This window comes from Anabrus simplex, chromosome 2, assembly GCF_040414725.1.
Source record: "Anabrus simplex isolate iqAnaSimp1 chromosome 2, ASM4041472v1, whole genome shotgun sequence".
In the NCBI taxonomy this organism is placed as follows: Eukaryota; Metazoa; Arthropoda; class Insecta; order Orthoptera; family Tettigoniidae; genus Anabrus; species Anabrus simplex.
Genome location: NC_090266.1, coordinates 276,297,546 through 276,324,632, shown reverse-complemented (window position 1 = coordinate 276,324,632; position 27,087 = coordinate 276,297,546). Strand labels below are relative to the sequence as shown.

General features: G+C 41.6%; 1 protein-coding gene across 1 annotated transcript in view; it reads left to right on the top strand.

Annotated features, from left to right (window-relative positions):
- LOC136863512 (cell adhesion molecule Dscam1) overlaps positions 1-27,087 on the top strand; it is a 938,330-nt gene that overhangs the window by 611,197 nt on the left and 300,046 nt on the right. The window contains exon 16 of the mRNA XM_068225977.1: positions 10,479-10,627. Within this exon, the coding sequence (XP_068082078.1) occupies positions 10,479-10,627 (149 nt within the window). The remainder of the gene's footprint in view (positions 1-10,478; positions 10,628-27,087) is intronic.

Genomic DNA, 27,087 nt, shown 5'->3' with positions numbered 1-27,087 from the left:
CAATTAGTGAATGGGCGTAATTGTAATATTGAAGGTAGTAATAGATAAATTAATTACAATTATTGTAACAAAATTATGCATGTACCAAAATGATTTGGAATGTAATCAATTGATTATTCTCTACCCAGTTACTGATTACTCTCTCTCTTCTCAGAGTTAAGACACTTCAATCCCTTTACATGAAGCAACAATAAGCAATAAATTAAGAACGTGTCTTCTCTTCATAAAGCACAATACCGAGCAAGCTGACCGTGTGGTTAGTGTCGCTTAGCTATGAGCTTGCATTCTTGAGATGGTGAGTTCGAATCCCATCGTCCGCATACCTGAAGGCGGTTTTCCGTGGTTTCTCATTTCACACCAAGCAAATTATGGGGCTGTACCTAATTAAGGCCTCGACCGCTACTTTCCTATCCTTGCGTCGCCGAAAATGTTCGATGTGTTAGTGTGAGACGTCAAACCACTAGCAAAAAAAAGGTAAATAAAGCTTAATATTTTCCTCATTCATTTATTTAAATAACCTATTATTTGTTTCAGTTTGAATTGTAACCAGCGTAACGTACCACATCTTTCAGATATTAAACATTTGATTCGTGTTTCTGCCTAATTTTGGCTTCATTTCAGACACCTCTCGTGGAACTAACAATATTTCCGTGGTTACCCAGTTTACATACACAAGGTAGTAACTGACATGTCTTCCACCTTCTTTCTAACAAACATTATGTACCGGATGTAACAGCAAAACTTTTTCAGCTGCCAATTTTAGTCCACAACTAAAGCAATTGTAAGATATACCAGGCGCCCTAATTTCGCCGCTTGAAAGAAGCCAAATAAATAAATAAATAAATAAATAAATAAATCAATAAATACAAACTAGAAACTACCGGACATTTGTACATTTGGTCAAAAGACCTTCAGCTGCCTTCGTAGAATGACAACGAATTCCATACCTGCTAGTATTATATTAAAACTTCAGTGTCACTACATAACTTCGAAATTTACCTCAGAAGTCTGCGTGAACTTCGTCCTAAACACTAAAACTGGTCTCATATTCATGAAAGAGATGGAAATCGAGCCCATTTCTTCTGGACCACAGCTTACTTCATAATCCTTTTTGAGAAACGGAACCCATCGAAATAGGAATGGGCTATAACAGGATGACACAAATGTTCATTTCATCCGGTGCCATATAATAATGTATTATATTTGATATAGGAGGGTTGTTCGACGAATTTCGTGGGACTAGAAAGCTGAGAAGACCAACATGTAACAATATTTGAGAACTTCATCTTCATTAGTTTTAGTATGGCAGTCTTCAATACTGCATTAGAACCTAATCTAAGAAAGTAAGCTTACGCGACTTGAGATACGATTGAAATGTCCCTTTTATGTTATTGATGTGCCAAAACTGACAACTTATACATCTAGTGATAACTCATACATCTAAGTTAAGTGAAAACTTATACATCTAAGTTATCCCAAAGTGAAAACTCAAATGAAGATTACTAGGTGCCCAAGAGATGATCTAGTAACACTAATACACTCACCTGGCACAGTGAGAAGATGAATATCGGTCCAGAAGGAAGACACCAGATAGGAAGCGACCAAAATGAACGTGAGGCATTGATAATTTCGGTCCAACCAAGAATTAGCATAGAAGTGAAAGGAGACCACATATCACTGGATAGTCTGGATGTTCGAAAGATTAACTGCCTGCTCGCTTTGTACTATGAGTGACATGCGGCCATCTGGCTGTTTACTCGTCAGTTCCGACGTTGCATTTTACTCTAGGTCTACTAGACTGAATCTCTCTTGGGCGTCGTCTATGACTGTTTTTAATGAATTTAGTCGGATAAACACCAAAGGTGTTACCAGAAATCGTTTACATGCCGACATCGTACGACCTGGAGTGTCGAATGGCCTTTTTATTCTGCCCTTAAAAATCCGACTACCTCTGCGAGGTTTGAACCTGCTACTTTGGGATCCGGAGGCCGACACTCTACCACTGATCCACTGAAGGAACTATAAAACTGAATAAGGCACTGACATCGGAGTAAAATTGTATGTTTAATGCAAATTAAAAGTACACAAAGACAGATTAAAACATAGTCAATAGAATAAAAGAGTAATTAACAACAAAAGAAAAAAATTAAACACAAACAGAAACTTCGCTTTTAAAACACGATAAAACACGCCACTATCCCTCATAAAACTGATAAGGAAGTCTACTGGCTGCTCTTCATCTCGTCATTCCATAGTTTATCCCGTTTGAACCTGTTATGATAATCCGCATGCTGCTGGTTCCAAATCGCATTTCGTTCTAAGATAGAAGGTATCAGCATTTGTTTTCAATCGTCAATCATAGGATAGACGAAACAGCACAACACAAGCAACCAGATCAGCTAGTGATCATCACGACAAGCAGGTCGCCTACGGGCGTCAAATCAAAAGACCTTCACCTGGCTAGCCGAACATGTCCTCGGACACTCCCGGCACTAAAAGCCTTACCATAACTATGGTACTCCCTGCAATAGATGCATATATTCTTTTATATAAGGACATACATAATTAAATGTGTTCAAAACGTTGTTTTCATAAAAATGTGCCGAACAACATTCTTTGTAATCATCGTGTACCATGAAAATACTTAACTACTTTAAAGGTTGCCATGAAGTATGAAGTAAAAAATATAAAGCATTTAAGTTTCTAGGGGCTTAATGAGCTTAACTCTCCCACGAACAATTATGAAGCAGAATAATACCGAATACTATACCGCTACTACATCGCTTCTATAGCAGAACGTCATGTTTTTATAACCTTAAACAAAAGAAAATAGACTACCGTATGATGAAAGTAGCATCTCTTCAAGCAGAAGTACACGAACACACACTAACAAACGACTGTGTCAATCCTTATGCCACAGCCTATGCAGCAGTATGTTTCAACCATTACTTACAGACCAAACCATGACCTTGACTGGAGCCTGTCACTGCTAGTCGTCTACCAATCCTGAGTCAGTAACGTGGGGAAGTACCTACAAGCTGTCAGAGGGGAAGCGACTTGCGCCCTAGTGCACAGGTATTTCTAGCACGGGCACTGCGCTTACGGTGGTTAGGTATTTTCATAATTCCTAATGGTGTTGAAAGGAAGAAAATATCCATGTAAGATCCATTTGCGATATTAAAACGTGCAGAATCTGGAAACTATTGAAGTACAGCTATACTCAGTTGTCAATCAATAACTTTTCCAAATTCAAAGAAGTGACCCCATTCGTAAAATCAAATTTGATACCCGTGAGATATGTGATTTGTTGAATACCTGTTAACAGATACCCAACGTAATTCCTGTCACTCGGGTGGCGCTTATGCCGGCTTGCCTTTCATGTTCGAGGTTAACTCTATAAGCGACGTGACTTTGTTACCTCGTAGTGACGCAGATAGCTTTTTCATACAGCGGAGATGAAAACTGATAGCTGCAGAACGAATATTGAGCTCTCAATTTTCGCTCAGTATACGATACTCATTAAAGTTGTCCTCTGTTACGGGACTCGTGAGACGTATTGAATAACTTGCGAAAATTTTATATTTTGCACAAATGGAAAACAGCTTCGGAACACAAGACGCCATAAAGTGAAGACAATGATCGCTGATGATCTGGGAAGCAAGGGCTCCGAGATACATGAAGAGGCCAGCATCAGATGTAACGACATGATCACAATTGATCTGAACACTTCTTCTGGGACTTTTATTGGCTGGATAGTTCATAGTATGTCTTAGGGTGTGGAACACAATGACGTCCATGTCGAAAGAAGTACATCTACGCACCAACCATACCTTATTATTAGAGATGGGTCGATACCAGTTTCTGTCGATACTCGATACCAGTACATGTTTTTTTTTATGCATGATACCCGGATGTTGTCCGGCTCCATGGCTAAATGGTTAGCGTGCTGGCCTTTGGCCACAGGGGTCCCGGGTTCGATTCCCGGCAGGGTCGGGAATTTTAACCATAATTGGTTAATTTCTCTGGCACGGGGACTGGGTGTATGTGTCGTCTTCTTCATCATCATTTCATCCTCATCATGACGCGCAGGTCGCCTACGGGAGTCAAATCGAAATACCTGCATCTGACGAGCCGAACTTGTCCTCGGACACTCCCGGCACTAAAAGCCATACGCCATTTCATTTCGCCCGGATGTTTCCATTGCATGTCCACCCATTCGTCCCGATTCTCCATAGAGGTCGAGGATAAGGTGAGATTAATCCTTTAAGTCAGTCTTTTAACTGCTGGATGCCCTTCCTGACGCCAATCTCAGCTGAGGTGCCTATGGAGATTAAATGAGTGATGATGACTAAAATTGGGTAAGGATATGGAAGGAATCGGCTGGGACTTATGAACAGGAACTGTCCCGGCATTTGCCTTGAAGTGAAAATGGGAAACCACAGAAAACCATTCTCAGGACAGCCGACGGTAGGGTTCGGACCCACACGTCATCCGAATACAGAGCTTGTCTCCATAGCCACAGCGCGTCCACTCCGCTTGGTACTCCGATATTTTCACTCTTTAAATAAAATAGTAAAATACAAATTTATAAATAAAATATTATTTATTAAATAAGCTTTGTATGCTAACACTTCAGTATCTGAAACACCGGATCCTGTGAGATCTGCGAAGTTAAGTAACATTGGGCATGGTCAAGATTTGGATGGGTTACCACGCGCTGTTGGTGGGGGTAAGGGAATGAAGGAGCGGAAAAGAACTGGCCACCCTACCGTACGTAAATTCCGGCTCAGGCACCCTCTGTGCGGAGGTTCGGACCTGCCTTCGGGCAGAAAACACCCTTACCATACTTCCGGTATCTGTGTAATTGTACATTCAATTAAAATATATTGCGGTATACAATTCTAGTTATCGGTTAGTTACGCATCTTCCCACAAACCATTGTTTTTAATATTCGAATCTATTTTTAAATATCAAATGAATGATAAAGCAGAAACTTGATAAGTTATGAGTTTTTGTTCAAAACTAAGAGCGATCTCATTCTGTCGGAGTCGAGCTTACTTCTTTTTCTGTCACACATGAGTCCTGCTGTGCTATACAGGCTCTCAGAAAATATTGTTGCTGATGGTGTACATAAATATTTCACAGCTAGTTTTCACAGCTTTGGAAACTTTGTATTAGTTTTCCAATAATGGCAAACGCTAGAAATGAGGAAAAATAGCTCTCTTTTCAGGTATGTGAGGATTTCATCTTCAGAAGTGTTAAGTGATAATGAATTTGTTGTGCCATTTTCTTCCATGCATATATCACATATTAAGCAATTTTTCTGGCTCCGGATAATGGATAATCTCAAATAGTGTTTTTTAATCTTTACTATGCTATTTTTACCGATTATACCTATAATTTCGTCAAAGATTTGAGTACACAGCGTATTAAAATAGAATTACCAGCTTACCTGTCTAATTTAAGATTCACGACCCTCCTATTGATTAGCAAGTTGCTTAAGTGAGAGCACTCGAACTGCCGAAAACTCCTCCTTCTAAGTCGCGGGTCGATGACCTCGATGTTAGGCCCCTTTAAACAACAAGCATCATCATCTAAGTGGGGTTCCAACAGTGTTGCGGTTGAACACATTTCATTCTCTTCAATGTCTTTGTATCGCATATTATTTGCGTGCAACCATGACTGTCTTACTGTCACAATTTCTGTTCTACTGTGTAATGGCTTCTAAAGATGAGATATGACACTGTTCACAATGGGGATTATCTTGGACACTATCACTGGAGAACAATTTAGGCCGAGTATTGCTTGATCAAAAATGTTTAATGTATTCATCAATAAATCAATATATTCCCATTGCGATACTCTTAGTATTTACTGGAAGGATGAGATCGGCAGATGCGAATATAATTTCTCTTCTCAGTTCTTGAAGCCATTTTTAGCAAACGTGTGTGTCCAAGCCTTCGCCCGTTTCTCTACGGCGTCGTATATGTGAAGAAAGATGAACCTTCGCAGGTAGTTGTCACGACAAGCTGCCCTCCCTGACGCACACCACATCAGAGCAGTTAATGAGATGAGATGAATGACATGATATATGATACTAGAAAGGGAGGAGGTAAAACCCGGTGGCGGCACACAGCATGTTCCTTAAAATAGCACCAAGGAGTCTGGTCAAGACATAACGTCCTCATCCGATGGATGAATAATCACCAACAGCGTCATATGCCCTCACTCCATATGAACACTGCGGAGAGGTTTGTAATTGAATCCAGGCGGTTGGCACGCAATCCAGTGATTAGAAATTGCATAACACCACATTTCCTCCCCTGGCGGCCAATATTCTGGTGGTGAAACTTTTGTCCACAAACGGGACTCGAACCGGCGAGCCACGGTGTCGGACCATGCAGGCTTGACGCCTTAGCGATCTTCGCCACAGGGCGGGCTGCTCTTCATGAGCATATGAAGAGTTAAATTATGCACAGTACTGTATATTAATCTTGAATCAGAGGATGTTCAATCATTCACCACTGATCTGCATTTGGGACAATCACCCACGTGGCAGGTTCCCTACAAATTGTTCAACTAGTATTTTCTTAAATAATTTCAAAGATTTTAAAATTTATCGAACATATCTCTTGGTAAATTATTCCAAACCCTAACTCAACTTCCTATAAACGAATATTTGCCCGAATTTGACAACTTGAATTCCAACTTTATCTTCATATTGTGAACTTCCCTACTTTTTAAAACACCACTCAAATTTATCATCTTCATAATCATCTGTTTACCCTCCAGGTTCGGTTTTTCCCTCGGACTTAGCGAGGGATCCCACCTCTACCGCCTCATGGGCAGTGTCCTGGAGCTTCAGACTCTTGGTCGGAGGATACAACTGGGGAGTATGACCAGTACCTCGCCCAGGCGGCCTCACCTGCTATGCTGAACAGGGGCCTTGTGGAGAGATGGGAAGATTGGAAGGGATAGGCAAGGAAGAGGGAAGGAAGCGGCCGTGGCCTTATGTTAAGTACCATCCCGGCATTCGCCTGGAGAAGAAGTGGGAAACCACGGAAAACCACTTTCAGGATGGCTGAGGTGGGAATCGAACCCACCTCCACTCAGTTGACCTCCCGAGGCTGAGTGGACCCCGTTCCAGCCCTCGTACCACGCTTCAAATTTCGTGGCAGAGCCGGGAATCGAACCCGGGCCTCCGGGGGTGGCAGCTAATCACGCTAACCACTACACCACAGAGGCGGACTCAAATTTATTCGTCTACTAATATCATTCCCCGACATCTCTCCACTGACAGCATGGAACATACCACTTATTCGAGCAGCTCGTCTACTTTCTCCCAACTCTTCCAAGCCCAAACTTGGCAACATTTTCGTAACGCTACTCTTTTGACGGAAATCATCTGAAAAAAAGAACGAGCTGTTTTTCTTTGGATTTTTTCCAGTTCTAGAATCAAGTATCCCTGTAGTCTTATCAGAGACTTATGTACCCTCTCCTTTGCATCCTTACTACAACCCCTACATACCCTCATAATCAAAACCATGTAAAGAGATCCCTAACCTTTACTTACAATCTCATTTATGAGAATACCCCAGTGAAGATCTTTCCTTATGTTAACATCTAGGTCTTACAGTGTTCCACCGAGCTCGATAGCTGCAGTCTCTTAAGTGCGGCCAGTATCCAGTATTCGGGAGATAGTAGGTTCGAACCCCACTGTCGGCAGCCCTGAAAATGGTTTTCCGTGGTTTCCCATTTTCACACCAGGCAAATGCTGGGGCTATACCTTAATTAAGGCCACGGCCGCTTCCTTCCCACTCCTAGCCATATCCTGTCCCCTCTTCGCCACAAGACCTATCTGTGTCGGTGCGACGTAAAGCAACTAGCAAACAAAAAAATTACAGTGATCCCCATGAGAAACTTTCACCCCATCAACGCAGTAATTAAAACTGGGAGGACTTTTCCTCCTTGTGGTAGAAATAGATGTTTCTGTGCAGCTTTGAGAATCTTTATGGATTTTGACGAAGGTTTGAAACTTTTTCTAATTTTCTACACAGTGCAATGAAATTCTGAATAGGCGTATTCTTCAAACTGGAAAGTCCCTCTTTCAGAACAAGTTTTAGTGTATGAGCTATACACAGCAAATGGGAAAATTTTCCCACAGTCATCGCATTTACTACGTTACGACCGCTGTCATGAATCACAACCACAGTTTTATCCAATAAATCTCAAGTTTCTAATGTCTTCCTCAAGAAATTAGTAATATTTTCACCTCTTCAATGGTATCAACTACATGTGCATATTTTGAAGTTTGTAGTCTTGGTCTACAGAGTGTATACGGTGATACTTACGTAGTCGTCGGTTGCTGCTGATGTCCACAAATCAGCCCTAACAGCTGTGCTACCTGCATTTCGGAGCTCATCGTTTACTGTTGTTTTTACTTCTTGATACCGTTCTGGAAGGATCTCACTTAATATTGTGCTTACGAGTGGGCATAATACATCTAAGTTCGAGGTGCTGAATCAACTGCTTAAGTCCGTTATCTTCTACAATGCTAAATGGCTGGTTGTCTTTGCATATTATGTAAGCTATTTTGTTGGTAATTACTTTCGGTCGATTATCTCCTGGTTTAAATTTGAATTTACCGTTCAGACAAGATGTGAGAGCAGGCTGGTTAGTATTTGAGTACTGTGATGACACTGTCGACCATGATAACGAGGACAATGGCTTCTCAATATAATGAACGAGCACAGGTTCTTCCACTGCCATTTCTTCACTTGTTACACCTTCATTGTTTCGAATTCTTTTTGTTAGAATGTTCATGTTCAGTAAAAGCAATTTTATGGGCTGAGGTGACATGCGTCATCAGGTGCTAATGTTGTGAGATTTTCCTCCTCGCGAGAAACACATTTTGTTTACAAATGCGGTAAATGTAACGGTTATCACTGACAGGATCCAATTGGAAATACTTCCACCGTTCACTCATATTATTCAAAAATGGTAGATTAGGAAGTGCACCTACTTCTGTCACTTACAATTACTGATTTGAAGTTTTAAAATAATAATCTGTCCGCCTACGTGGTGTAGTGGTTAGTGTGATCAGCTTCCACCCCCAGAGGCCCGGGTTCGATTCCCGGCTCAGCCATGAAATTTGAAAAGTGGTACGAGGGCTGAAACGGGTCAACTCAGCCTCGGGAGGTCAACGGAGTAGAGGTTGGTTCGATTCCCACCTCACTCAGCCATCCTCGAAGTGGTTTTCCATGGTTTTCCACTTCTCCTCCAGGCAAATGCCGGGATGGTACCTAACCTAAGGCCACGGCCGCTTCCTCCTCTCTTCCTTGTCTATCCTTTCCAATCTTCCCATCCCCCCGCAAGGCTCCTGTTCAGCATAGCAGTTGAGGCCGCCTGGGCGAGGTACTGGTCATCCTCCCCATTTGTATCCCCCGACCCAGAGTCTGAAGCTCCAGGACACTGCCCTTGAGGTAAAGGTGGGATCCCTCGCTGAGTCCGAGGGAAAAACCGACCCTGGAGGGTAAACAGATTAAGAAGAAGTAAATAATAATCTAAAATCAAAATCAGGTTTCATACTGAAGGTACTGACAATTCTACAATAACTTGCTTCCTTGCTTGTGATTTGATAGTTCAAATAGACCACTGGACTTACTTACTGAAAGCCTCTGTTATTCCTTACACTCAGTACTATGTCATTTTGTAAGTGGAGCGTGGTTTTTCCATAGCCATCCAAAATGAAAATAAATAAGGCTACTAATTAGTGCAATATCACGTTCAAAATTATCTTCCTCAATCTACAATTCTGTACGCTTTATTGTCCAGGTACATGGCTGTTAAAAAAATTTTACTTTAGGCATATTGGCACCAGAACATCTGCAGAAATTCGGAGGAAGTTCCCTTTTTTACGGGATCAAGAGAGCTATAAACGAGCCCAATATCGTATTATACCCGCTACCTGCTGTTTTGAAACTTACGAGTTGAGACTTGTGTTCCTTGCGACCACATTAAAATCTGCTACTTCTGGCACGTTGACGATATTAATTACAAATCGAAAAAGTATCGGGCTCATCTGTAGTAGTATCGTTCGATATCGATCCCTCTTGAGTGTTGAGATATCGAAAGTATCGAAAACCCATCACTACTTATTGTAAAAGCAAGTGAAACATCACAGACACATCAGCAGTATTGGACTAGCGTTTCGCGCTGAATGTGCTACACCTGCCCTGTTTGCAGAGTTTTGCCACAAGTTTGAACTTGGAATGCAGTTCAAAATGGATTTCGTCATCACGTTGTTGAATGGTCGGTATCCATTCTTCGATGTCATCTCTGCAGTAAGAGTCTCTGTTGTTGTTTATTTGATAAGTAGTTAGGATGTATTTTCTTTTCTGCTAAAGTGTACTTCGAGAACCCCTTATATAGGAGAAGTGTTGATTGATAATAAATCTGTTAATTTATTACTGTTGCAGGTTCCATATAAAAGAGAATTTCCTGGAATCCTCGGCCATGTCTCAGTTGTCCATACGAAATGTGAGTGCAGCTGATTCGGGAAAGTACGTGTGCATTGCATCAAACCCATTTGGCAAGGACGAAACGGTGGTGCAGCTCCTGGTACAGGGTAAGACACCTCAAAATATATTCTCTTTAATTAGCAATGAAAGGGCTCTGTTCAGATAGAGAGATGACAAACGAAGTCTTGTAATCTGAAAAACATAAGTTAATGCACCCGATCTTCATTAGTCCACCTCTTTTTTTTCCGGAAGCGTTAGTCCATGACACACGTTCAGCGGGCAGCAGCATGCATAAAAGCACTGCCATCGAAGCTACACTGCAGATATGCTTGGGATCTTGACACTGCATTAGTCGCGTGTTATCTGAGAGATACACGGTGGCGATTATTTGCTATAACTTAGTTTTGCTTGAGGGTAGAAGCCCATTTCCCCTCAACTGTGGCATATGTCCTCACTCCGTACGAGCACTTTGGTTGTTTGGAATTGATCCCAGGCCTTTGGCCTCTTACCCTGCTGGCCAATATTCTGATGGTGAAAATTTTTTCCACCAACGAAATGGCTAACCACGATGTAAGACCATAAAGGTCATAGCCACGAGATGGGCTGAATGAATAGTATGTATCTCGGAAGTGGTGGCATCCAGTAGTTTTGTGATCTTCATGCAATACAAATGTCACGAGCTGCTGCAGGCTTTATCTCACAGATACGACGTAGGTAAATTTGTAAGTATTCATGTTTATCTCTAAAATGCGTTCGATTTGCTGTGAATTAGCTCATTATTGTTCGTGCACGTGCTTGCAGCTCAAGACCATTTGAAATTGAAAATGAAAGTGAAGATGATTTTAAAACTGTGTTGTGTTCAGTGAGTTGTTTGACCAATCAGTAACATTACTACCTCAGGATCCCGAAGACTGTGAATGGTATTTTTTTTTTTTTTGCTTCACGTCGCACCGACACAGATAGATCTTATGGCGACGATGGGACAGGGAAGGGCTAGGAGTGTGAAGGAAGCGGCCGTGGCCTTAATTAAGGTACAGCTTGGTGTGAACATGGAAAACCACGGAAAACCATCTTCAGGGCTGCGGACAGTGTGGGGGAAGACTGTGAAAAGAACAATCAAATAATAAGTTTAATTGTTTAAAATATGCAGGTGTGCTTTCTCAATATTTGAAAGGATATGTTGTAAATGAACCTTAAAGTGCAGTTTATGTTGATTCTACCTTCCACCAATTATATAGGGATTATGTAGACGGAATGAATTTATATATCTCTTCAGATACAAAGCGAGCACTGAAGCTACTTTTTTTGACAATGTGCTTTAGGTCACCCCGACACAGGTAGGTCTTATTGCAACGATGGGATATGAAAGGCCTAGGAGTGGAATTGAATCGGCCGTGGCCTTAATTAAGGAACAGCCCCAGCATTTGCCTAGTGTGAAAATGGGAAACCACGGAAAACCATATTCAGAGCTGCCGACCTTGGTGTCCGAACCCACTATCTCCCGGATGCAAGCTCACAGCTGCGCGCCCCTAACCGCACGGCCAACTCGCCCTGTGATGCTACTTTTAGGACGCGCCTAATTCAGTGTTAAGATTAATTTATACCTAGCTATGTCATCGTTGTTGCAAGATACATATTATTTATTTAGCCCACCTCGTGGCTATGATCGTTAAGGTATCAAGCCTTTATGGTCTGACATCGTGGTTAGCCATTTCGAGTCCCGTTGGTGGAAAAAGTTCTCATCATCAGGATGTTGGCCGGCAGGGTAGGAGGCCAACGGCCTGAGTTCAATTCCAAACAACCGCAGTGCTCGTACGGAGTGAAGACATATGCCGCTGTTGCTGGTAATTCCCTTTGTGTTATCCTGCAGAAGTAGGCTATGCGCCAATACCCGCCATCACCTTCTCACTACATCATCATTGTGGTCATCATCATCACCATCACACTACACAACACATAATATGTAGTTATCACAATGAATGTAAACTTAAAAGCTTTCAGTCTGCCGAACACACAAATTCAATATACAGGGTGACCCAAAGGTTCGTTAACATTTGACGGGGCAATACTTCACGGAATACTTGATGTAGAGAGGTCATAATTGACAACCATGATTGGCATGATATGGGATTTTATTGGCAGCAAAATAAAGTACTAAAGCTTCACGAACAGTGCCTTTGCTAGTAACGTCAACATGCCCCGATTGCAGGCGCATCTAACGACACCTGCTATTATACAGTACGCGGGTCTCATGAGGCATCACTGACGTGTTGCTGTCCACCACCATCTGTTGGCCATCTATACACACTACAGAATATTGTGTATTTTATTCTTTGTATAATAATGTTACTTTTTACAAGTATATGATAGTGAAATATTTATACTGAAATTGTGAGTTCGGCAGACTGAAAACTTTTAAGTTTACATTTAAACCGAGTTGACACTGAAAAGTATGGGTTCCTCCTTAACAAACGAGTCATCACACTGGGCAAAGAAACACATATATTCCCGTAATGACCTTCATATCTAAGGCAAGGAGTAATTAACGCATCGACCAAAGATTATGTATACAACTAAATGAAGATCGCGAACTGCCATAAACATGGCCAACGAACTCTCGGTATTACAATACATACATTATTTATGACTGTGGTATGTATGCAAGAGGCATTTCATAATCTTTGTGAAGAGTTGACATCATCAAATGTTTCATAAACCATCAAGAACTTTCTAAAATCCACCTCCAGAACTGAATGTGCTAAGGCACGCTGAGTTGAAGGAATTCGAAAGATAAATTCTGCATGATTCGATCTTGGGGTGTTATCATGAGTTTACTTTCTTCCCGAACGCTTTAACTTAACATATAGTTCCTTACGTTAATACTTTAAAAGACTGAAGAACAACCACCTTCAAAGCAGTAATGGCCGGCCTATAAGGACTCCCGGACGGTCTCCTCCCTAGAGAACGAAGAGGGCTTTTTATTTCCTCTCGATATTTGAAGTCAAAAACTGGACTCGAATTAACGCTAAGAAAATTAAATTCCATCGTAAGACTGAAATTCGTCATCAATAAGGAAGATTGTTAGGCAACATCAAACTTAGGTGAGTGACTTTTAGCGCGCAATTCGCTGGTAAATGTTTTCAGGTTGAAGATACGGCGCGGAATCTCGAGGTACCGTCCCAGAATATAGCGATGGTGAGAGGAGAGAGACGCAAAAGGGGAAGCACGCCTGTGGACGGTTTCGGTGGAACGAAGGGTGAGGGAAGAGGCTTTAAGCTCGGCAGAGTCAGTAAGGCATCTTCAGAAACCTGTCTACGACCATCCGTCAACCATGGCTGCATATAATAACATTAAATAATAATTCGTGACATTGTTTGCCCTATTATTAGTTATATTTGAAGGCGGAAAATAATAAAGAATGATAGTGAAATGTAACATTTAAGACCAGGAATGTGGATTCAAATTACAAAGGTGAAGTAACACGGGCCTCTGGCTTGAATCCCGCGTTTCGTGAGGGTTGTCAGCAGTAAGCGAGTTCGTTTTCGCGCGGAAGACTTGAATGAGTACGATGGTATTGGTCCGTCATTGCACCCTTTAGTTGTAATCTTTCTTTATGTTCGTGCTACTGCTGATTATTCTGTACGCTTTCAAAGTAATTTACCGGTGCGATTGTGATTTGGAACCGCTTGTGGTGATAGTGGTATCGTCGTGATTTCCTTATCAGTGCTTGATAATAATAATAATAATAATAATAATAATAATAATAATAATAATAATAATAATAATAATAATTGTACCGGGAGGTACACCTCAACTCCGCACATTCAAAAGAAGCGCCTTAAGGAACGCTATTTCTCTAACAAAACGTGAAACAACTACGGCCTGAAGTTGGGACATTAATCAGAAGATGTCACTACGGAATAACTGAGAAGTTTGTCAATTCTAAGTTTCCTAAACTGTCTGGATTTCTTGTTTTGTTTTGGTGTAAAGCAAGTAGTCTGAAATTTTCTCCATAGATGTCCTTACAAAAACTGTGGTCATGCACTCTGCTGTAAGACGAAAGTACTTGTGATTTAAAGAAGTTTGGTGTTTCTAGGTTTTCATAACTAAATCAATGTTCATTTATTTTTGGGTTGGCAACCCTTCTTTCTCATCCCGCTAGCTTTTGAATTTGGCCAATTAGAAAGTTTTGTATTTATTTTTCAGCCTATCACAGGTTTCTTGTAGGTTTTTGGTGTAACTTCTGATTCAACCAATAAAAATGAGAGGGTGGGTCCGGATTTAGTCCAAAATCATCTCGAACAATTCCCTCGGGTATATAAGCTGAGGCTGTTCTGGCTACCTAATCTTTTGATCGCCGTATTTCTGAGAGTGCGTGTTAAGACAGGAGGCGAGGCGCCTCATTCTTCGCCAGGCAGTCCATCAGCCAAGGTAATGACCACCAGTCTTATTTTCCTGTAGCTACCTCCGCAGACTTACAAATTTCTAATTATGTAACCTCCTGCTTTCTAAAATGTGAACCTTCTTTCGGCTAATGTACAATTTCATAAAGTCTTAAAACTGTAAATCGGAGATAGAGAGTGCGTTACCCTCTTGAGTTCCCCCTTCAATTTAATTTGAGGTGACTATGATTTTGTAACCGTTTCTCTTTTCTGTAAAGTGTTAAGTTAATCCCCGTTCTAGTCACCTCAGTAGCTTGGGATTAGCCTCTGAATCATCGGGCCGAGAGTCCAATTAGGGTTTTATATTTCTAGGAGTGCACGGGTACGCCTCCATTCATTTTGTGTTCGGGCCAGTAATTTAACCTGTTCTTCTTTCCACAAAGGCCCAGTAGTTTGGGTAATAGATACCCCTGTGTAAAAAAATTATATTGTAAATTGTACCTAGAGAGGTTTTGTGTAATGTTGCCTTAAGCGGGCTGTAAGAAATTGGTCAAATTTTGGAGAGCATGTAAGCTTTTTTCTGAGATTTTGTAACATTGAGGGGTGCCTCTGGAATGCTATAGATTTGTAACTTTTGGAGCAAAGTTTTGGGAGTTTTCTCCTTGTCTATGTAAACACTAATTAGCGATATTGTAACGTCGAAAATTAGGGGCTTGAAGCCCAAATCTGTTAAATTCCCTAATGTTGGGTTTTCCTATTTTTGTATCTCTATTGCTATTTTGTACCTGATTACCAGTACCTGAAAATAGTGTTTGTTAAGTTTGAGATTCTAAAAGAAATATACATACATTGCCATTATAGACTGTTATGCCTTTCAACGTTCAGTCTGCAAGCCTCTGTGAATTTACTAAACGTCGCCACAATCCTCGATTTGCAACTAGTGTTGTGGCCTCATATAGTTCTATATCTCTTATATTTAAATAGTTAGAAACCGAGTCTAACCATCGTCGTCCTGGTCTACCTCTACTTCTCTTACCCTCCATAGCAGAGTACATTATTCTCCCAGGTAACCTATCCTCCTCCATTCGCCTCACATGACCCCACCACCGAAACCGGTTTATGCGTACAGCTTCATCCATCGAGTTCATTCCTAAATTAGCCTTTATCTCCTCATTCCGAGTACCCTCCTGTCATTGTTCCCACCTGTTTGTACCAGCAATCGTTCTTGCTACTAACATGTCTGTTACTTCTAACTTATGAATAAGATATCCTGAGTCCACCCAGCTTTCGCTCCCGTAAAGCAAAGTTGGTCTGAAAACAGACCGATGTAAAGATAGTTTCGTCTGGGAGCTGACTTCCTTCTTACAGAATACTGTTGATCGCAGCTGCGAGCTCACTGCATTAGCTTTACGACACCTTGATTCAATCTCACTTACTATATTACCATCCTGGGAGAACACACAACCTAAATACTTGAAATTATCGACCTGTTCTAGCTTAGTATCACCCATCTGACATTCAATTCTGTTGAATTTCTTACCTACTGACATCAATTTAGTCTTCGAGAGGCTAATTTTCATGCCATACTCATTGCACCTATTTTCTAATTCCAAGATATTAGACTGTAGGCTTTCGGCACAATCTGCCATTAAGACCAAATCGTCAGCATAGGCCAGACTGTTTACTACATTTCCACCTAATTGAATCCCACCCTGCCATTTTATACCTTTCAGCAGATGATCCATGTAAACTACGAACAGCAAAGGTGAAAGATTACAGCCTTGTCTAACCCCTGGAAGTACCCTGAACCAAGAACTCATTCTACCATCAATTCTCACTGAAGCCCAATTGTCAACATAAATGCCTTTGATTGCTTTTAATAACCTGCTTTAATTCCATAGTCCCCCAGTATGGCGAACATCTTTTCCCTCGGTACCCTGTCATAAGCTTTCTCTAGATCTACAAAACATGAACACAACTGCCTATTCATCTCGTAGCATTTTTCAATTACCTGGCGCATACTGAAAATCTGATCCTGACAGCCTCTCTGTGGTCTGAAGCCACACTGATTTTCATCCAACTTCCTCTCAACGACTGATCGCACCCTCCTTTCCAAGATGCCAGTGAATACTTTGCCTGTTATACTAATCAATGAGATACCTCGATAGTTGTTGCAATCCTTCCTGTTCCCTTGCTTATAGATAGTTGCAATTACTGCTTTTGCCCAATCTGAAGGTACCTTACCAACACTCCATGCCAATTTTACTACTCTATGAAGCCATTTCATCCCTGCCTTCCCACTATACTTCACCATTTCAGGTCTAATTTCATCTATTCCTGCTGCCTTATGACAATGGAGTTTATTTACCATCCTTTCCACTTCCTCAAGCATAATTTCACCAACATCATTTTCTTCCTCCCCATTTGCTTGGCTGTTCACAACACAACCAGGATGATTTCCTTTTACATTGAGAAGATGTTCAAAATATTCCCTCCACCTCTCCAGTGATTCCCTGGGATCTATTATGAGTTCACCTGAATTACTCAATACACTGTTCATTTCCTTTTTCCCTCCCTTCCTGAGATTCTTTATTATTGTCCAGAAAAGTTTCCCTGCTGCTTGACCTAGCCTTTCCAAATTGTTACCAAAATCTTCCCAGGACTTCTTTCTGGATTCAACAACTATCTGTTTCGCTCTGTTTCTTTCATCTACGTACAACTCCCTGTCTGCCTCGGCCCTTGTTTGGAGCCATTTTTGACAAACCTTCTTTTTACGTTTACGAGCTGCTCTCACTTCATAATTCCACCAAGATGTTCGCCTTTTCCCATCTTTACACACAGTTGTTCCTAGGCATTCCCTTGCTGTTTCTACTACAGCATCCCTATATGCCACCCATTCACCTTTTATATCCTGAACCTGCTTACTGTCTACTGTTCGAAACTTCTCACTAATCATATCCACGTACTTCAGTCTAATTTCTTCGTCCTGGAGATTTTCTACCCTTATTCGTTTGCAGGCAGATTTCACTTTCTCTACCCTAGGCCTAGAGATACTTAGTTCACTACAGATCAGATAGTGGTCTGTATCATCGAAAAATCCGCGGAAAACTCGTACATTCCTAACAGATTTCCTGAATTTGAAGTCTGTTAAGATATAGTCTATTATGGATCTGGTACCCCTAGCCTCCCATGTGTAGCGGTGAATAGCCTTGTGCTTGAAGAATGTATTCGTAACAGCTAAACCCATACTAGCACAGAAGTCCAGCAAACGCTTCCCATTCCCATTAGCTTCCATATCTTCCCCGCATTTACCAATCGCCCGTTCGTATCCTTCAGTTCTATTCCCAACTCTCGCATTGAAATCGCCCATTAGTACTATTCTATCCTTGCTGTTGACCCTGACCACGATGTCACTCAATGCTTCATAAAACTTGTCAACTTCATCCTCATTCGCACCCTCACATGGTGAATACACGGACACAATTCTAGTCCTAATTCCTCCAACTGACAAATCTACCCACATCATTCGCTCATTTACGTGCCTGACTGAAAATATGTTCCGTGCGATGGTATTCCTGATAAAGAGCCCTACCCGAGACTCTGCCCTTCCCTTTCTAACACCCGTCAAGTACACTTTATAATCTCCTATATCTTCCTCGTTATCTCCCCTTACCCGAATGTCACTTATTCCTGGCACACCCAGATGCATCCTCTTTGCTGACTCAGCCAGTTCTACTTTCTTTCTTCCATAGGCCCCATTAATATTGATAGCTCCCCATCGAATTCCATTTCGTTCGCCAAGTTGTTTCCAAGGAGTCCCTCGCCTGTCAAATGGGAGTGGGACTCCGTTACTCCCATAGGTCCGAGGGTTGCTTAAAATGTTCTGAGCTCGGTAGATTCATGAAGCAGGATGCTACCCTACTTGCACATAGTCCAAGTGAGGATCTCTCCTCTAACGGGTTATGGACTACCGGTGGATTGTATAGTCCTAGCCGCCTGAGCACAAGGAGGGCCAGGACTCAGAATATGTCCGAGATGCCCACTCCCATTCCATAGTAACTGGTATCCCGACTCTCAGGGCCACTTACTAGTCCACTCAGCCGTTGCCCATGGTTCACGAACTAGGACACGACTACAGGAACCCACAAACAACCTTTATTATAGTTTGAAATTAATTTTTGGTATAGTAGATAGACGCATTCCACCCAGCACCTTCTTTCACCTCTTTCTGCTCCACGGATACCCCGGAATAATAATAATAATAATAATAATAATAATAATAATAATAATAATAATAATAATAATAATAATAATAATAATAATAATGTTGTGCTCTGGAGCTGAAACTGGTGAGTTGTGTTCACAGTGCTAATGTCTTAAATGTCTTTCCCTTTTTAATTTTCATACTTATTCTAACCATGCCTACATCTTTGGGTGGTTAATTATTCCTGCTTTAGAAAAGGAATTCTATGGACGCTATTTACAAGAGCGGGCGTCTTTCTTTTCTTTTGACAGCAGATTAGAACTGAAAAGGCTAGGACCTCCGAAATCTGATTTAAATATTTACACAGTTTCAGAATCCTTGTAAAAGTAAAGCTTGCTATACCAGAAAATTCAATCGCACATTGTACAAGCATGTAGACTGGTTGTGTGGATGTGAGATAAGAAATGAGTTATTTTGCCACACGGGTTTGGCTATGAATTATCGTAATCTCCCGTGGACATTAACTGGTGTTACGGACATAAAACACTTGTATGAGTAAAAAAAAAACATAAATCTAGTGGAAAGCATATAAGCAATAATATTGAGTTCGCGATGCTTGGTAAGGTAGACATAAGGTGCCAGTTCGATACTGCGTAGAGGTTGAACATGAACTTATCGAAAAACCGTTGCATACTCAGTAAACTGACTGACTGCATTATGTTTTGCGGAAAATTTGAGTTCGCACTGCGAGGAAACACTGAAACCGATTCATCCGATAATCCTGGAATATTTCGTGGGTTGAGTAATTTAATGGTCGAGCTAGACTTTACTTTAAATGGGCACATTGAAGAAACTAGCAATCGTGTTTTTCTGGGACTATCTAAACGAACTTTTAGACTCAATCTTCTCCACGCGCCTGCAGTTGATATGTGACGAGTTTTCCCTGAGCCAATCAAAACAATCATTACAGTCATCCAAAATGTTTACTCGGTTCATTTTAGTATACGAAACCAGTTCTTATGCACCCTGCCCAAAAATTCTTCTAGTAGCGGAATTGTTCGGGACACGTTTCTAAACGATCTCATCTAGTACGGCTGTCCGTTTGGAAGATTTGGAGAAAAACGTGGAAAATCCTTCTAAATTACTTTTCTTTAAATCCTTTCAATTGCTTTTTTGGGTTGCATAGCGCTCGATAATCAAGTTCAATTTGTGGGCGACACAATGAATAAAGTGCGCGTGTTTGTACAGCCTTTGTTCTTGCCTGTACGCCTGTGGCTTGCCCGCTTATCACGTTCGAACCATCATAGCTCTAAGCTATTACTTTTCCAGGGGACTTATTTACCTCCATTTTATCTAGTTCGGCAAATAAAGCTTGATTAATTCCGTTTAGCCTATACGTAATTTTTACATCAGATTCTCACAGGAGGTATCCTTTAAATGTAATCATCATTGTATATCCAAATGGCAAAAACAGCTGATAAGAGCAGTCTTAAGATCTCAATTTGCTCTTCTCCTTTTGGTCAAAATTGTCAAGAAAGTGGTGTGGGAAAAAGTACTTTGGCTGCCGCCGCACCACTGCCAACCCCCCCCCCCCCGACCTAACAGTCCATCGGCCACTACTACTTCAAAGCAAAAGAGAAAATTTACTAGGCCATTCCAGGGCCGTATGGTTATTAATGCGAATGTTTCCTGAAGGGCAAAAAATGAATGAAAAAGTTCCAGTATGTATTTCAGAGCCAGGGCCATGCATATAGGAGAATAGAAGGGCAGACGAGGCACATCGAGAAGGTTCCGTGACGTAGCGGATGACGTAGTGTGGAAAGAATTGGAAGCCAGCGAGTGCGCAGTATGCGATGGAGTAGATGCAGATAGGCGAGCAACAAGACGGCGTATATAATAAAATATACCTAACAGCAGGCACCAGATGACGTTGGCAGACGGAGCAGATGAACAGGTAGAATAGTTGATGCTAGTATTATGTTGGGAGTACGTTACACCGTTTCTACATGCACATCAGAACTTCCTTTTCCGTCATGAGAAGATGACAAACTTACCTGCGCAGTAACATAACGCAAGGAAAATTGAATGACGACGCAGTCATGAATGTCCATAATCAAGAAATAAACTGAACCTCCAAAATGTGGTGAACATGTTCGTCAAACGATTGACTGTTCGTAGGAACAATCTCTTTGTGAGTAAGAGTTACAAATTCAACAAAGATTTGAAATTTTGCACTAAAGGCTTAAGCCTTTCAGTTTCTCTTTTATTATTATATTAACAATAAGTGCCATATTTGAGGGAGTTTACTTTTTTAACTCAGTGTGGTATCTTTCTAAGATAAAACTAGACTGATGTGTTTTTTACCTTAAGATTTTAGAGCCACAATTTGTATTTCTTTCGCTTCCATCCTCTTAATTCACATATATTTAAAATTTCAAATCTCCTACTTTTTCATGATTAAAGCACACCTTTACCTTTTATGTCGATTTATGTGGACTTTTGATTGTATTCATTCATTATTTTTGAAAAAGCGCAAAGCAATAGTTAACGTTTTCTGACAAGTATTGCTCATTCAAAGACGCCAGAAACTGCATTCTAATGAGCGTTAAATTTCGACATGTTCCGGGGCCTTCCCCGCCCTTCCTTTGAACCGTGGGTTGGAGCACCGCCAATAAGGCCGGCCGCAAAATGAGACGCAGGTCCGTGACGTGACGCAGAGTGACTCACGGTGAGTTTCTGCGAACCACAGAACTGACTGGACCCGCGCATGTTACGGCGCAGTGTGACGTGACGCAGTTTCTGCACGTGGTGATCCTGCGGACCGCAGTCTCTCTTCCGCAGTTTCCTGCAAGACTCGCGGTGATTTTGGTTGTTCATATTGTTGATAAACCATTTTACTGACTCAGAAATTCTTTCTGAAATACCGTATTAAATGTATTTTTGTCTAAACCACCATAAACTATATACTGTGTTTTGAGGAAGAATTAATATACAATATAAAGCAACAGAATACCAATTTATTGCAGTTAAATGTTTTATCTATTGATGAATGCAAAAATAATTGTTTTGAAATAAGAAATTCAAAAAATAAGCTCATATGACAAATACAAATTATTTGTAATGGCTAAACTGAGATATACAAATTGAAAACAACTTATTTCCATACACAAAAAGTGCGTTTTAGTGAGAAAAACAAGTAACAAATAATGTGACCAAGTCATGACGAGGGGGTATGAGAGAAAGAAGTAATTATGAGTATTTTTTTCTTTTTACAAGTTGCCTTACGTCGCACCGACACAGATAGGTCATAAACTGCGTACTGAAACTGCGATCCATCTTGCAACGATTGTCGCCGTGACTCACTCTGCCGTGAAGAATTCGACGTGAGTCACCCTGCGTCACCTCACGGATCTGCGTCTCATTTTGCGGTCGGCCTAATTGTCAAAACCCGGCGCCCCTGCTTGCAATACATTTTTAACAGTGCGCTAGAAATGATTCTCCACAGACAGCGGCAGGCCGTGAGACTGATTATGCTGGCAAGCGTTCTATTTGGGATTAGGCTGATGACACACGGAGCGGTTTTCGCCGAGTCGGCAGCCGAGTCGGCCGCCGCGTCGGCGCATGTTTCTATTGTATCAGATGGGATGAAACAGACACAGCGGTGCTCGCCGATAGGCGGCAGATTTGCCGACTCGGCCTGTCGTGTAGCTGGCGGTGCAGCGAGCGGTTTGAAGACTTTGTGCGCGCTCTAGCGCCATAGATTTATTACATTCAGCTGAATCACGGCTGACTTGATGCTTCTCTCTAGTCGGGCGTGGCTGAATTTACGCGGCGATTGCATCATTGGTAGGTATTCTTGTATTAGATATCATGAAGTATCTTTGAAATTCAATAATATACACATGAAAGGATATATAGAGTAAGTAGTCTTTTGGAATAAGAATAAGAACAATCCTTTATTTTTCGGTCATTTTAGCTAGCTTCCTCACCTAACGTCACGCTCACTAATGTGTTTTGTCCACTGCCTGCTCGATACGCACCCGATGACTGCTTATAAGCAGTCATTTTAGATGCAGTTCGAGCAGGCAGTGGTTTCGTCACAGTCGGCAAAAACCGCTCTGTGTATCAATCACAGGCGGCGGCCGACGCGGCTGCCGACTCGGCAAAAACCGCTCCGTGTGTCATCAGCCTTAAAGAAGGCTGACCTTCGGAAAGCGACAGACAATGAAATACTGTTAAAGAGAAGAGTAGGGGGTGCTCAGTGGCGCGCGTGGAGTAACACCGTGTGTAAGTGCTAAGTGATCATGCCGCGAAATTTTCTGTATAGATATTCCTATCAGCCGCACCGTGCCTCACTGGTTAAGTTATATTTTATTGGATGCTTTTTTTTAAATGTCAGAATCGTTCACATTGCTTGGGAAGACCTTCATTTCAACATTCTGCAGACAGTTAATCATCCGAGTAATATTAACTCGTAATTGGTACACCTGGGTCCTGGAGACCCGAGGAAAACTACTTTTTCCCAGTGTGTTTCCAGTTTTACACGGTGGAGGTTCTATTATGGTTTGTGGATGTTTTGGCGGAGATAGAGTTGGCGACATTGTGAGAATAGGAGGATGTATGGATCAGAAGCAGTACCACCGCATACTCCAGTATCATGCAATACCAAGTGAATTGCGCTTAATATGGAAAGGGTTCACCTTACATCAGGATAATGACCCAAATCATCGGTCGGCATACTGTACGAACTACATTGCATCAAAGGAAAAACAGAAAGTACTGAAATATAAGGTATGGCCGTTCCAAAGCCCCGATTGTAATCCCATTGAAATTGTCTGGGATGAAGTGAACAGACGTATTAGGGAAGTTAATATATCAAGCAAGGAACATCTCTGGAATATTGTTAAGGATGTGTGGAATCATATAGATTCACGATACCTACAAAAACTGATTGACCGCATGCCTCGAGTTTGTGAGGCAGTCATTAAATACAAAGGAGGATACTTTGATGAAAGTAAAATATAATGTTTGTGATTGTATTATATATGTGTAAGTTAATATAATTATCTTTTGTGAAAAATAACGTTTGATTTGTGTTGTAAATCTTAAATACCAGAGTGTATTGAAATTAATGAGCGGTAGTGTAGCTCAACATCTGGAGGCAGTACATCTGGTTGAAGTCGTCATTGTTTTGAAGTCTCCTCTGAAGGTTCTGCAAGCGAGCTTCTGCATTCTGTAGGTTTTAGGGTAGTTCGAGGATATCTCGCTTCTTCGGTAAAGAGACTACACCGTCGCTTATCTTTGATGTGAAAAGATGATCTGAATTCCTCGAGAATTCTTGACTCCTTGTTGTTTAGTGGGCGTTCTTGTTCAGCAGTGATGCCAATAGTCTCCAGGTTCCAAAATCTTCTGAACTCGTCATCCGAGTGGAAAGACGACAGCTTCATGTTGATATGATTGACAGTGGCTGGGTACGCGTGCATTCCGGATCTGTCCCCGCTGAGGATCCAGCCAACTGTGGAAGGAACCAGTACAAGTGATGGGAAGATACGCAGTGGTGGACTGTCTCTAATTATCTTCCAATAGTGATCACTACAGATAAGGATTTCAACGGGGAGGTCTTCATGTGAGGCGGTTTTAGGATCTGCCAACTGTAGCTAACGAGCCAATGCCGTGACGTCTTGCGGAACACATGGCTGCGGCAAGAGAACCTGAGAACTTTCGAAAGCAGAAAGGGAAATAGTAGTGTTCGTCCATGCTCCTTTCAAATTAAATCGAACAAGCTTCCGCTCGTTTGAAGTCGTTGGGTTTGGCTCAAATGCACATACAGTTAGTTCTTGTTGCCCGATAACCTCTAACTGAAGATCATCTACCAACGATTTGGCGATAAAGCTTGACTAACTGCCTGCATCGAGAACACAGCGAGTGAGTCTGCTTAAACCCGTTGGACCAATAATCCACACCTGAGCTGTTTGCAAATAAGTAAAACCGGGGGACGTAACATTTACACTTCCTACAGCAGTTTGAGAAGGCGGAGTAGATAAAGTCTTCTCATTCTCGTCATAGATTGCCCTATGGTGTGATTTCTTACAGTTGGTGCACTGTGCTTTACCTTTCTTGCTGTACTTTGAAATGGTGTGCCCAATATTTAAGCAAAGAAAACAACGGTTATTTGACTTCAGTTTCTGGATACGATCGTGTATGGTAGTTATCGTTCTGCAGTCTTGACCCCAATGACCGAGTTTTTCACAGAGTACGCAGAATGGATCATTAGATTGTTTAGTGCTTTTTGTGGGCCCCTTTGTTCTAGAATGAACTTGAAATGCGGCTGTAGTTGGTAAGACACTACTAGAGTTTAGGGGCTCTCCTCGAATCTTCTGTGTAACAAGAACGCTTTCCACTTCTTCTCCTAGAAAATCCATTAATTGTATGATGTCAGACTCCGGGATCTCATTTCGTTTGGAATTAATTATCCACCGAGTACAAATGTCGTCAGGAAAGGCTCGGAGAATTTTTTGAGCTAGCATTCGTCCATATCCGTTGACATTTTCGCCTATGGCCTGTAATGAACGAATGCGCCGGTTCATTCTATGTAGGTGGAATTGGTGATTCAGGTGAAACAAGTGTTATGGGTTTAATTTCTTCCAAATAATCGATGTGCGCCTGAATAATTCTGCTTTTATTTCCGTACCGTGCCATTAGTATTTTTTTCGTGTCTTCGTAGGTAGATGCAGTCACAGCGATACCGTCGACGACCATCTTAGGCTCTCCCTCGAGGTAGCTGCGCAGGAAAATGTGCTTGCTTATTGTCGAAAGGGTAGGGTTTTTATCTACAGACGATTCAAATTGTTCCCAGAAGGGCATCCAAGTTTCTACGTCGCCTGCGAATAGTTGTAGTCTAATAGTTGGGAGCTTAACAGTGTGAGTCATTGTTGCGTCGGACGTAGGAGTGGGGGTACTGTTCAATGCCAGTTCCGCAGTGGTAGTGGACAGTTTATTTTCTGTCTCCAAACTAGCCTTTTGAATTCCACGTTTTGCTTTGTCAATATAACCATTGCAGTTAGGTACGTCAGAATTAAACTCCGAATCTGAGAGAAGATCATGAATTGAGTCGTTCAGCTGCGTTAAATGTGATAAAGATTCCTGGAGTCGGTCTCGGTAATACTGGTAGGTAATCATTAATCGGTGTGTCTCTTGTGAAGCTATCAATAGCCGGGAGGAACCGAGTAACGTTATTCCTTTCTCTAGTTCTCTTTTCTTTTCAAGCTATGAATTGTCGCGGTCGAGTCAGCAGGTCGAGTGGCGGTCCCTTCTGTAGTTGCCATAATGGCCGTGTAGTAAATCCTGATTGACGGCTGCTGGGTCGCTGGGTCTGTTTTTTACGTGAGTATTACACCGTAGTGGCCCGCGGAGTGCGTCCTTCTCTTGAAGTCCAAAGAGTCTCGTCGTGTAATACAACGTAGTTGAGTTATTGCTGATAGATGGCAGCACGTGTCACAAGCATGTTGTTGGAAGTGCCTAGTGTGGTTGCGATTTGATAACAAATGACATGCGAAATGACTATCCGTTACGACAATAGTTTATGAAGTTTATAGTTAACAAATAATTTCTATCAGTCATGCGTAAACTTCAAAATATTCATGCCAACCTTCCGTATTTCTCAAAATATTCCCCAAATATTGTAGTGTAAAAGGTATACTCATCCGTTTGTAATTTCCGTCCATGGCCGTCTTCTTTCATGAGGTCTAGTGATGATTTCCAAGGGCACTTCAATTCAGTGCACTTCACATCGTATTTTCGTGTAATACTGCGCAATACCTGTCTTCTCGTGAGTATGTGGTCCGTGCATTGAACTGAAATGCTCCCGGGTTTCGGCACCAAAATAAATGCTGTGAACAGATGGGGAATAAGTTACGTATACCTTACGTTGCACACTGTTTCATTCAACTGCATTCTTTACAAGATGGCTACCGCTCAGAGA